The sequence below is a fragment of the Copidosoma floridanum genome, unplaced genomic scaffold, assembly GCF_036245765.1.
Source record: "Copidosoma floridanum isolate Cflo_tuat_1 unplaced genomic scaffold, Cflo_Japanese_pri ptg000008l, whole genome shotgun sequence".
Classification (NCBI taxonomy): Eukaryota; Metazoa; Arthropoda; class Insecta; order Hymenoptera; family Encyrtidae; genus Copidosoma; species Copidosoma floridanum.
In genome coordinates, this window is record NW_028321885.1 from 6,719,167 (window position 1) to 6,732,950 (window position 13,784).

At 31.8% G+C, this 13,784-nt stretch overlaps 1 protein-coding gene across 4 annotated transcripts in view; it reads left to right on the top strand.

Moving 5' to 3' along the window:
* Positions 1–9,024, top strand: part of LOC106636440 (threonylcarbamoyladenosine tRNA methylthiotransferase) — a 135,302-nt gene extending 126,278 nt beyond the window's left edge. For all 4 annotated transcript variants that reach the window (XM_089589244.1, XM_089589247.1, XM_089589246.1 and 1 more), the window contains exon 3: positions 7,619–9,024. In XM_089589244.1, coding sequence (XP_089445370.1) covers positions 7,619–8,819 — 1,201 coding nt within the window. In that variant the 3' untranslated portion in view covers positions 8,820–9,024. The remainder of the gene's footprint in view (positions 1–7,618) is intronic.
* Positions 9,025–13,784: the final 4,760 nt, after the last annotated feature.

Here is a 13,784-nt window from a genome sequence, read left to right on the forward strand (position 1 = left end):
ACTTAATTTACAGGTGGTGCCCGTTTTTCTTGATGGAGGTTAAGCGATTCCTACATAATTTTTAATGAATTACCTGTAGTAGCCTATGAGTCCTTAAAATCTTTTTTTTTACGTTTGTTGGTCGAGGGTAGTTTCTGGCCGCTTTTAGCTTCTTTGGGATGATCTTTATTTGCCAGTTGCCTACGATGTAACCCAGCCATTTTGCTTATTTCTCCAAAAATGGACAGTTTTTGGATTTGATCGTAAGATTTGCAGCTCTTAGTCGTTTCAACAGTTTCATGAATTTTTTCCCGTGTTTTCAAAATCAGGGGTAGAAACTGTTATGTTGTCAATGTACACTACTATTTTATGATCTTGTTACTTTGCGAGTGCTAGTGCAATTGACCATAGAAATGTGTTTTATGAACCCTTGCACTCCATTGTCATTCTTTTGTATTTATAATGCCCTTGTGGGCCCGAAAATGCCATCTTATGTGCATTATTTTCGTGTATTTTGATCTGGAAAATTCTGATTTGAGGTCCACTACTGAGGTGTAACTTGCTGACGCTAGGTTCTCTAAGATGTCACTTTGAAACAAGTGGGTAACATGAACCCTCTGTAACTTTGTTGAGCAGTCGAAAATCTGTTACTACTCTTATCCTTTCCTTATTGTTTGGCCCTTTATTTTTAGCCACCATCTTTTGTATTTAATTATGACTTTTTTAAACATTTCTTCTACTTCGATTTATATTTGATCTATTATCCCCAATGGATATCTTTTTTTTTTTTTTTTTTTCAACCATGAGTTTATCTGACATCGTCATATTCTACATTTTAGAAGGTGTGTAGCCTTAAGAGGTCCCTGTCGAGGCCGAATACGTAAGAATTCAATTCAGTTAGTTTTCCCACTTATTTTTTTCTTCATTGTTGCCCCCTGTTTTATTTTCATCTGTCATCACTTATTTCTTGAATAAATAATCTTATAACTGCTTCCCTTGAGCCTTTGACATTGTCTCTTTCAACGTCATCTGAGTATTTTCGATAAATTTTTTTGTATTCTAGCAGCTTCACTTCTGGAACAAGCACGTATTTTATCTCGTCACTCTTAGCAATACATTCTGCGACTATCCTCCCTTTGCAATTTCTAGCTATAAGGTTTCCAAACAATATTCCTTCCTCCATCTCTTAGAGGGGTATTCAGCTTTTTTCTGATATTCAGCTGCTCTTTATGCGTGAAAAAATTATTTGTTTTAATTTTGTGGGTATTTTAAAATACTCTCTCTTTACCAGTGGTATTTCTGTATTGTCTAATCTGAACGCACCGTTAACATCATTTATCCGTCCACGATATCTCTTAAAGTAACCCATCCTATTATTTCTTCCACGCCAATTAGAAAGTAATTGTAGACGACATGTAATATCCACTTTAATCTGTGCAGTTTAGCTTATACTGTGCGTACTACGTAAAGCAGTCTTATTTCTTCGTCACTTTCTAAATGCATAGGTTGGTTATTTCCTGTGTGTGTGGCTGGCGCCTGTGTCTAATTAAACTTTTTTTACGGCTTCCCAGCCTTTTCTCATGCGTTTGCTGTTCTGCTGTGTAAAAGTGTTTTCATTCTTTGCTGTAGTATGCTCTATTTTTCCGTACACTGCGTAAGTACTCAGGCTATCTTTTGTTTCCAGCTTCACTGCTTTTTCTTGCTCTTTCGCGACATGTCGTCTGTGCTCACTCTATCGCACATTTTTCCTTGCTGGGCACGCTTCTCTCTGTCTTTCTCTCTAGTTTATGTTAAGGGAGCACGCCAAAAATCCTGCGAGTTTAAGGCTGTGGATGCATCTTCTTCTGTTGTCAGGGCCGTATTCGCTCTTTTCCCGCTGTCGTAGATCTCCATCTTGTGGCAGCCTGTGCTTGATGAAATCCCTATGACAGCCGTTCCAAATATCTTGATTTTTATAATCATTCCCGCAACAATTGAATGTGACTCTGTTGTAGTTATTAGATACAATACCATTGCTGCGATTATCGTAATAATTATTATCTCTAGGGTTGTAATATTATACCCATGATGTAAGAATATAAGGTGTGGCGTTGCGCATCCATTTTAATTGACCAATCAGGAACGCTTCCAGCGCCGCCATGTCTGTCAGCAAATTTAAAAAGTTTTTAAAATATAAAGCATATTAACATCAAGAAACTTGTGAAACAATATATATTTTTATTTCAATATTTTCATTTCAGTTGTTTTAGTGACCAAACGTATAATTTGTGAATATTCACACAGAAGAAACTGACTAAATAGGTAATCATTCATCAATTAACGTACATGTATATTCATACATATGTCTATATATATATGTCTCACTTCGAGGTGGATGCGAGGGATAAGTTTTAGTACCAACTTTGGCCACTTCGTTTCATTGTACAGGCTCTTCGGCGCTGTAGTAGTCACATCTCTCTCAAATATGGCGTCGTGATGGAAGGCGCAGAACGGCACGAAAATGAGACCTCGGAACGCCACACCTTATATTCTTACGTCATGATTATACCTGTCGTTATTAATTATTAAGCCCCATTACATTGCACTATGGGACTGTTATTTTAACCTCTAATAATAATAATAATAATAATAATTATTGTTGTTGAAATCATCATTTCTGTCCCTTTTAGAATGTGTTCCAGTTGGTAAGGGTATTCTTTACGGGTTGGCTATGGCCCTTGTTCCGCTGTTTCTTCTTTTCTTTTTCGTTTTGATTGTGTATGTTTGTGCACTAGTGATTTATGTCCTGTTTTCTCTTCTCCTTGCCAGATTTACTGGTAGTTCCCACTTGGTAGTCGCGCTATGGCATGTAGGCTTTGCACTTGTACATACTGGTATTGCGTGCCGTAAACTAAAATCGATTTTAATTTTAAGTTCTTCTATTGTTGTTTTACAGAGGATCTTTGGGCTTAAACTTCTACTTTAGCACCTAAATGTTAGAGTCAGGCCACACGTGAATTGTTTAACTGCCTCCGCTTTCACGCTTTCTTGTAGACCTTGTTTTGGAGTTGAACAAAAGGCTTGGGTTAGAATCGTGTAGCATCCTGAGCTTATTGTTCAACTGTTACACTCTCGTACTAAAGTCATTTATTGATTCATGATTTATTTTTTTAGTCATCTTCAGTTCTGGTATTAACGTGCCTGAGTTGTTTATACTGTCATTCCTGTTTGAAATTTCATGACGAAATTCTTGGACTGTTCCAAATTGAGCTAATCTGGGCCCAAAATGCTCAGTCACTTTTCTTTTTAGTCTGCTCGTGATGGTACCGAGGAAAGAAAAATTTGTTTTCTGAGCCCACCATTTAGGCAGTTATCTTTACTATCCTTCAAATGGTAGTAGATTGATTGAATTACTGTCAAAAATGGTACATTATTTGTCATGTAGCTAAGTGACACTAAAGTGTTATGTTGTGGCCTTCGCGTATAATCTTTCTCGTGTCATGTATAAGTCCTTACTTCATATGACTGTGAAATTAAAAATATATATTTTCCCCCCGTCTTTGCTTGTGTGGTTGTGGGTCAGATAAGTGCGTTGATCTCCATACGTAGGACAAACCGCTGCTGTAAATGCCGTCATTTTCATCCACTCTAGTTCTTCGCTAATTTTTTTGATTTTGCGCTCCAAATAATGTTTGCTTTAACTTTCGCCTGAGTTGCGAATATTTCTGCCGTTCCCCAATTTCAATTTATTATTTCTGTCTCATATTGCTTCGTTTATCTGTCTCTGTCCAGTCCACCCCCTTTCGTAGACTTCAGTTCGTCCTATTTTTGTTCGTTGGTGCCTCGATTTCTTCTATGGCTGTTATCACTTTGCCTGGTAAATGAACTGTTTCTTTTCTCTGATTATTTTTTTAATTTTGCAATCATTCTGGCAAAGAGCCTTATTACTATTGCTCTAGTTTTGTCACCTGACGTATCCAATTTTTCACACTTACTTAGTTCTATTTCTAATTCGAGCATTTGCTGCCTTGTATCTTTTCCTTGTGCTATCGTCATTTATTTCGTCTCTGTTTTTCGCAACGTTATAGTTAGTATCCCCGGAAATAGGCATGTTTGCTGTATCTGTAGTTTCAATTCCCTTGAATGTATTTTTTTGCTCACACGACACACCTGGTTCCTATTTGTAGAATTTGGCTCACCCCGAATTAATATAGCTATAGTTCTTTACGGGTGGGTTTATTGTATCTCAAGAGATAATGCTTTAGGTCCCTCTTACTAGCGTTTGCTATACTAGATATTATGCCTCATACGATTTGGTTTCTTTCACTAATCTGTGGTTGCGAAAAGAGAACAGATGGTAAAAAGTTAACCTGCTTTCGGTAACTGCCCTAATTATTATATTCTGTTTATTGATACACCGTTCTCTTTTCCTTCAAGTTTTTGCAGCTTCCTGTTTTCGTCCGATTCTTGAAATTTTTGCGTTATGTATCACTTTTTTTGGCTTTAGAATTATTTTATCAAGTTAATCAATCTAAGGTAAAGTACCCAGTTGTTAGACAGCAATAAAAATAGAACCAGTAGTTGCACAGTCCAATATAATTAACATTTTCGAATAGAAGACGTTTTCAAATAGGAAAAAAAAATTTATTTATAATCCATTAATACCTGGTAAAAAAATTAATCTCTAAAACTCTTTTTCGTTTTTACGTAAAAAAAATTTGTTTTAAATGCGAAGCACGTAAGATTACTGTCCAAAAATAAATCCCTTTAATAACATAGGAGTGTTCCTATACTCAGTACTTGGACACGGAAAAAATCGCTAAAAATTATAATTTATAGTTGGGCATAGAACGTTTAAGTTATTTTCCAACTAAAATTACCTTACAAAATGTATATTATTATATATTTTATTGAGTTTATCAGAGTTAAACACATCGAAAAGTATAAATAACTCTGTCCAAGAATAGCTTCTATTCGACAACATAAGATTTTTCCTGTACCTGGTACTTGGACAGTAGAAAACCCTTAAAATTATTGATTATTACTGAATATAACATCTTAATGTAACTGTTGAAAACTAAAATAAAGTTGAATGATGACCAGAAACTGTAGCATATAGTGAAAAAGATTATAATCATTGAGTAGTTAGAAATGTGAGAAAGCATTTTGAAGTTAGGTCTATTCTAACCTCCTTTCCATTTAATGAATATGGGGTATCCAACTACTGGTCCCAAGTTTCATGTTGGTCCTAGTACGTAGACACTGGTGTTCAGATACTGGGTCTTGATAATTTTTCTTTGATATAGTTTTATATATATGTATATATATATATATATATATATATATATATATATATATATATATATATATATATATATATATATATATCTTCCTTTATTATATAGTTAACTCAGTGAGGCATTCTACACAAACCCCCCACCGCCCTCCATTTGCCCCCCCCCCCCAACCAACCCCCCTCAAAATAAGGTAAAAATCCGTTATTTTCTTGCTTATTTTGACATATCGTAGTTTTTCTCAAAACCCTCCACAGCCCCCCCGCCCACCGACCCCTAGACATTTGTTCATGGCCCCCGACCGCCCCCCCACAAAATATTATATGTATAGTATAGAAGTATGGTATAAGTCTTTATTCAAGCCAGGGGGTTCAACCACGTATGGCTTCATGGGATAATAACAATGTATGTTTTAAAATTTAATCAAATAGTTACAGATTAGTGCACAATACTATAATCAGCTAAACTTAAATACAATCAACTGTATTTCAATTTATTGGATCCCTTGGTTTCTTTGTAAGCATAAAGTTTTTGGTGGGCTGACTTTTTTTGTTAGCATTTTGTAACGTTGCATTTTGCCAGCCTTGTCAATGTGTTAAAGTCTATTACCACATTCCTACCAAATCACATAGAAATATTGTGTAGTATTTTTTCTCAAAACATCCCACATCCCCCCCACCTACCTCCTACGGCCCTCCCACTGACCCCCACGAATTTTTTCATGGCATAATTATTATATCATCATCACTTATATAGTCCTTTAATACACAATTCTTCTTTTTACGTACATAAACTTAAGTTAAATTTAGAGTATCATTAATATAAATAATGAAAGTTTCGCATCACTTTATGAGTCATCTTATAAAGCCTGATTAAACCACGAAGACTTACGTCCATTTCTATTTTGTTTTAAATTAATGCTGAAATGGGTACAATAGATGAACACGATATACATTCATGATATGTATTATTAATCAATAAATTTTACCTATACATAAAAAAATAAATAAAAAGGAATGTTAAATGTTTCTATGTCCCCTTTTCCAATTCTTAACAATAATTTTGAAAATTCGTTATTACTAGAACGGATATTATTTTGTAATCTTAAAATTTTGAAGAAGTTCCATAAAAATGATGATTTAATAGTTTCTTCTATTATTATAGTTCTATTACCGTTTTTTTTTAACTGGAAGGATTTGTCGAAAATCTCCTCCTTATACTATTAATCTATCACCAAAGCAAAGTTTTGTATTACACAAGTCTCTCAAGGTTCTATCAACGATTTCTAGAGCTTTTTTCGGAATCATAGAAGCCTCGTCCCATATTATTAAATCAACTTCCCTTCATTTTTTTTTTTCAGTTTCAAATTCTAAAAATACACTTTCAATATTATCTAAGTCTAGAAGTAAACGAAAAGTTCTATGACTGGTCATACCTTTTGGTAGTAATACAGATGCAATTCGTGTCTAAGCCATTGGCAAAATATTTTTACCTCTAGAAATATAATAATAAATGAGTGTCTAATATAAGTAGGTTTTTCCGGATCAACCAGGACCATCTATGAAATATACTTTTTCATCTTGTTCACAAATAGTTTTAATAATTTTTCTTTGATCTTCATTTAAATTTGTGTACATCATATCGAACATTTATTTACTGAAAGATATTTTCTCAATATTACATTTATTTATATAGTTGCTAATGGTTGGTGTCGGTAAACTAAAAGACTCACAGGATTTACCTTCCGATACCAAAATTTGATTAATATGTAGAAGAGCACAATTATCATTATCAGTATCGAAGTCTTCCGTAAAATATTTTTTTTATATTCATTTCATATTTTTTCTCCTTGAATGTTTTCTGAAATCAAAAACCAAGCAAAAAATTGTCTTAACTGGTATGGAAACATAATTTTTATGGCTTCTTAAAAAATATTGTCGATTTCAGAATCATTTTCTATTAAACCTATTGCAATTGCAGTCTTCCTGAAATTTTTATATGTTATTCCATTATGTTTTTTAACGTCTTCAAACGATGTAGCCCCATGCTATTTATTTAAAGAAAGTCTTCTTAATTTGAAAAATTCAATAGTTAAAAATATATAAGAATAAATAAGAATAAATACAGAAAAATTGTAAAAATGTATTTCTCAAAAAATATTCAAAAGTTTGGGGGTTGGCGCGCAGTGCGCGCAGGGGGGCGTGAGCCCCACTAGTATATATATATATATATATATATATATATATATACATGTGTGTTGATGTAAGCTATTTTTACCATGAGAGCATATTAGTGTAAAAGCTATGATTCTTTTTTAAATTGCAAGAAATTATCTAATCATATCTTCTATATATTTCTGTTTTCAGATGTGTACCACAGGGTGCACCAAAATCAAAGTTTATTCAAGGATTAAGTATCATTGGAGTTCAACAAATTGATCGTGTTGTGGAAGTTGTTGAAGAAACTTTAAAAGGAAATACTGTGAAGTTTTTAAAGCAAAAAAAAAATAAGGGGAAAAAACTAGGAGGGGCATCTCTGTTATTGCCTAAAATAAGACGTAATCAACTTATTGAAATTATTCCCATTAATACTGGTTGTCTTAATCAGTGCACGTACTGCAAAACAAAACATGCACGTGGTGAACTTGGAAGTTATACAATTAATGACATCATTGAGCGTGCTCAACAAGCTTTTAGTGAAGGAGTTAAAGAAATTTGGTTAACATCTGAGGATACGGGATGTTACGGTAGAGATATCGGGACCAACTTACCACAACTACTTTGGCGATTAATTGACATAGTACCTTCTGAATGTCGGATCAGAATTGGCATGACAAATCCGCCGTATATTCTACAACATCTCAATGAAATGATTAAAATATTAAGGAATCCAAAAGTGTACAGCTTTTTGCACATACCGGTTCAATCTGGCAGTGACACTGTCCTTTATCATATGAAAAGGGAGTATACTAGATTTGATTTTGAATACATAGTAGACACTCTGAACCAAAACATTCCTGGAATTTCCATTGCAACAGATATTATATGCGGTTTTCCAAATGAAACCGAAGAAGATTTTGAAAAAACCTTGGATTTATGTAAAAAATATAAGTTCCCATCAGTTTTTATTAATCAATTTTTTTCTAGACCAGGAACACCAGCTGCTTTAATGAATCAAGTTCCAGCAAAAGAAATTAAAAGAAGAACTAAAACACTTTCTGAATTTTTTCAGTCGTATGAACCCTACAATTATAAAGTTGGTGAGATACAACATGTGTTGGTAACTGAAATAGCGTATGATAAGAAACATTATGTTGGTCACAATAAATTCTATGAGCAAGTTCTTATTCCAATGAAAAAAGAAAGCATGGGTAAAATTGTAAAAGTTAAAATAGTATCAGCATCAAAATTCTCTTTAAAAGGAGAATTTTTAAGTGATACATCAAAAGGCTTTACTACTCGATCAGTAATAAGTTTTGTATATAAACTATTTCAAAATTTTATTGGCTCTTACGTCCAAGTTTTAATTGCTGTTGTGATTTGTTTTTATGTTAGTTACTACAAATAAATAATAGCCTTAGAATATTTTCTGTACAGCGTTGTCAAATACAACTTTTTCCAGAATAATTTCAGTCAAAAAGGTGTCTTCACGACTATTTTTTCACAAACTGAGACCTTTTTAAATGTTTCTAAAAGTTTTTAGGTAAAAGAAACGTCGAGGAGTCAGTGTCACCTGCTGATAAGTATGTTTGTGTAGTTGGTATCTTTTATAATTGACAATTTTCTAAACTTACTTTTACCTGCGGTTTACCTGAATCGTAACTACATTAGATTTTAACTACTCTTTCATATTGACATACTTAAACATCTTTAATCAAGCAATATTAACAATAAAGACATGGTGTGTGCGATCTATGCCCTTACCTTCAATAATCAATATATCAGAGATATATAATAAATCTTTTATTATTATTGATTTCACATATCTCAGAAAATTCCAATTCGATAAGGTTACAGTAACTGTGGTAAAGATACACTAACTCCTTAATATTTAGTACATTGAAAATGAATTTTACTTTGAAATATATTTAAAGAAGATTCGAATGCATATAAAAAAACAAATTTTCAATTTGTTACAATGATAATTAATTTCCAATGAAATAATTCTAAAATCAATCATATCTTTCAAAAGCACATTTTTCCAGAATTTTCCGATGCAATTTGAATTGCAAAAACAATCATTAAAAAAAAAAAAAAAAATGTCATGTGATTCAAGCCTTTTACTCACGACATGATTATCTAAGACTGATTTCGGGCGGATGAATTCAAAAGTTTTCTAAAAAAAAAATATTTGGTGTTTCGCTTGTTTAATAAAAATTGAAGTTACCCAATTAATCACATTAATAAACTGAAATGTAATCTATAAGTAACGCTTCAAATTTGGAACCAGAGCTTGACTATATTTTAATAATAATCTACAAAAGCCAATACTTCGACATCCTGCAGATGTCCTCTTCAGGGCTACATGGTATAAAAATGTATACATATTAAAAGGAAATGTAGTTGAAAACGAATATATTATCAAATTTAAAAAATATAAAATACCTATAAAAGTGTGAGGATATTAGGACAGCGACTTCATTAACTTGTTGTGCCTCGTGTTTTTTCCTTAGTTTCGTTTAATGTGGTATCACTGTATAGTAATTCTCCTTTTTCACTTGTTGGAGGTTGTGTGAGCAGCAAGTTAAGCTCTCATGTGAATCTTTTGGCTATAAAAAAAAAAAATTTTTGGATTGTTTTGCCTTTTTAGCAAATTCTCATTACTTTACATTTAATCAGATAGTATACCGTCAGACTTGTGGCACACCTATGGGAAGTGGTTGCTTCCCGTGGATTGCTGAAATATTACTTAAGTCTCTTGAAACATCCATTGCTCTGAGGTGTGGGCAGTCTATTCTAACTTATATGAGATATATAGATGATTGCTTTCTAATAATTAATAATAATGATGTTCTACAGGTACTGGAACTTTTAAATAGTTTCAATCTGTTTATTCAGTTCACAATGGAATAAGCAAATAATAATAAATCGATCCCCTTTTTAGATACTTTGGTTACCAGATTTTCTGAGGCTGCATGTGTAATTGACTTACATCGCATACCATCAGCTTCTTGTAGATGTCTAAACTTTTTCTCGCATAATCCGGTGGCACAAAAGAGAGCTATAATTTTTTCCATGATTGACAAAGTATTTAAACTTGCTGACCCTTGTTTCAGAACCCAAAACATTTTGAGGTTAAGAGAGTCTTGGCTTTGAATGCTTATCCTTCATTTTTTGTGGAAAAATATATTAGAGCTAGGATGAGCATGCTCCATCGAACTTCTAACTGTTCCAATAACAGAAATCACAAGGTAGATTCTCAGACTTTATGCACAGAGTACCGTTCTCATAAGCTTTCCTATTTAGTATTTCCATACTTTGAACCGTTGGAGCATTATGTTGAAAAAATGTTTTCCACCTACAATATTAAAGTCATTTTTTCCAACACTTGTAAGTTAACCGATATCCTTAGATTAAGTAAGGATAGAGCAGAAAAAGGGTAGATTAGTGGAATTGTTTAAAGAACTAAATATTCGCATGAGTGAACATGTTAAATCAGTTAAGAAACATGATCCTAGATTTGCAATAGCCTTACAATCTAATGAATTTCAGCACTCTTTTGATTTTGATAAAGTAAGAATCTTGGATCAAGGGAAGAATGCATTTTGGAGAGAGTTCTCTGAAATGATCTATATTACAATTTACGACAAAAATGTTAATCGACAGCTTGATTCCAAAAAGTTAAGTCCTACGTATGAAAAATTCTGGCTTGGAGTTTAACAAAAGTTTATGCAAGCGTTTTGATTTTTAGTTAGTTACTACTGCATAATTTGATTTTGTTTATCTTATCTTTCGTGTATTGCATGTATATTTCGTCTTTTCCCATATTTCTCTACATGCTCTCTCTTTGATCCCTTACTTAGTATCGAATCTCTATTGTTTCTTTCTCTATGTTTTTTCCTTTGCCTGACCTAAAATTAAATTTTTTTTTTTTAAATCAATGTATGTACAAATTATGCAGTTCTTTTGTTCGGCGTGTCATTGTCCATTAGCCGTGTGTGACTAATTTTTGTTTGCGCGCTTCATGCGACGTAATTGCGTGTTATCATCTCACTTTTATTGTTATTTTATATTTTTTAATTCGACAATACATTTGTTTTTTAATTCATTTTCTTTTAATATATTTATATTTATCATACCATGTAGATCTGAAGAGGACATCTGCAGGATGTCAAAATATTGGCTTTTGTAGATTATTACTAAAATACAGTCACGCTCTATTTTCAAATTTTAAGCGTTATTTATTTTTTTTTCGACAACTGAGCAAGTGTTTGGGAGATTTTTCATTTGAAAATGTTATCATTCTTTTTTGGTTGAATAATTATTGAGAATGTAAATAATTAAAAGTTGGGGGTTCATCAGAAGAGTGCACAGGAGATAAAGTCTCCTAGTTATTGAAATTGCAAAAAAATGTATACCGTAGACCCCAACACGTTTTCTATTGGTTAATACCGTCGTGATTTTACCAATACATAATTAGCTTTCAATCTAAAAAAAAAACGATAATTTTTTATTTATTTTATTGTATTTTTAGAATTTTTCTTTTTATTAAAATGTGATCGTGAGTCTAAAATACGTGTCAGGTGCAAGACACTTTTTTTTACAAGTGGGTGCTTAGTGATAAAAAAAAATCATAAAAGTTGCCTAACCTTATTTCTAAATTTATGTATATTATTGAGGCTTCACCCCCTGCGCGTTTCGTGTGTTTACTCCTGCTTTTAAAAAAGTTGTAACTTTAGTTATGAAACTTTCCAAAAAGTTTTTTTTTCATCGGTCTTGGATCATCTTACTAACAGTTATTACTTCATTTTAATCATAACCATTATAAATAACATAATAAAAAAAACTTATTAAAATATTATTTTCTATCATTTTATTTTATTTCGTTACATAAAACTATATGCTTGAATATTTACTTAATTCTTCTAAGAATATTTTTTAATGTTTCAAGCATTTTCTAAGGTTATCCATGAAATTAACTTTTCTTCTTGATTGTGTTGCTAAGTTCAAACGAATAATAATCACTTTAATCATAAATTACATAAAAAGACGTTCTCTACAAGTGTTGAGGTAATAATAATTCTTTATTATACTTGATTTCTCATGTACATCAACTTCATGTCTTTCTAATGAATCATTTAAAGAAAATTTACAACCACATTCTGAACATATTTTATATTTTCTACATTGTGAATGAATATGTGGCGACGTAAATGTATTTGTTTTTTAATCACTTTTTGACATGAATGCCATTTAAATAATTTTTTATCAATATGTTTTTTCATATAATGTACATGATGTTTCTTTGCATTGATTTCTACAACACAAACTTAACACTTAAATAAACTTACGGATTTCTTACAGATAAACGTAATAATAAATGTATCAAAAATTTTCCTAAACCCTTCGCTAATGTAAGATCGTTGCACCGTACAACAAGTTTTTATTAATGTAATATGAATATCACATAAATGTTGAATATCCTGATTACATTCACAAAGGCGGTGATAAAGTGTTTGTGGAACTTCTAAGAGTAAATGATTTCGAAAACACAACTCTAGACGAAATTTAAAACTACGTTGATTATAGATTTTTAAGTCCAAAAAAAGCAGCATGTAAGTTTCAAGAGTTTCCAATTTGCGTTAGAAGCCTCAAAGTGGTAAATTAACCCGCACATCTTAAAAACAACCAAAAATTAATATTAGAAAAAAATAAAATTAAAAACACACAAAAAAATGGCAGAGACCCTTAACAGCTTAGTTTAAGCTAAATAAAATCGATAATTTTGCAAAATCTTCGAAGTACGCAAATATTACAGAAGAATACATTTTTTAAAATAATATTAAGATTTGAGTAACAAGAAAAAACGTTAGAAAAATACAGTAAAAGGAAGATTAATTATAACATCTTATAGACACCATAAACAAATTTTTCTAAAGTTATTATTAAATAAAAAGCCAGAAGCATCGGCATTTAGAAGCTAAAAATCACATAACAATAACAAATGCGAAACGTTTCAGGATACTGCAATTGCTATGGATTGAATTAATTATTACATTTATATTTATAACGTTTTTGAAGAAAAAAGTACCATAACGCTTCCTTTTTAAGAACGACGATTTTTGTCAAATGATAAAAAAAAAAAGAAATTACATTTGGGAAACAAACGTTGTTTCAATGTATTTTCAGTTAAATAATGATCAAAAATATCTTTAAAATTATGTGTGAGAAAACTAATGTATTTTTTAAAAATAATGGTTCTAGAGGATCATAAGAAACTTTTTTGTACAAAACATTGAGTTATTACCTTATTTCTCAAGGTAAAAAAATTGTATTAATAGCTTAGGCTGATATTGTACCAGTGTTGCTTTCA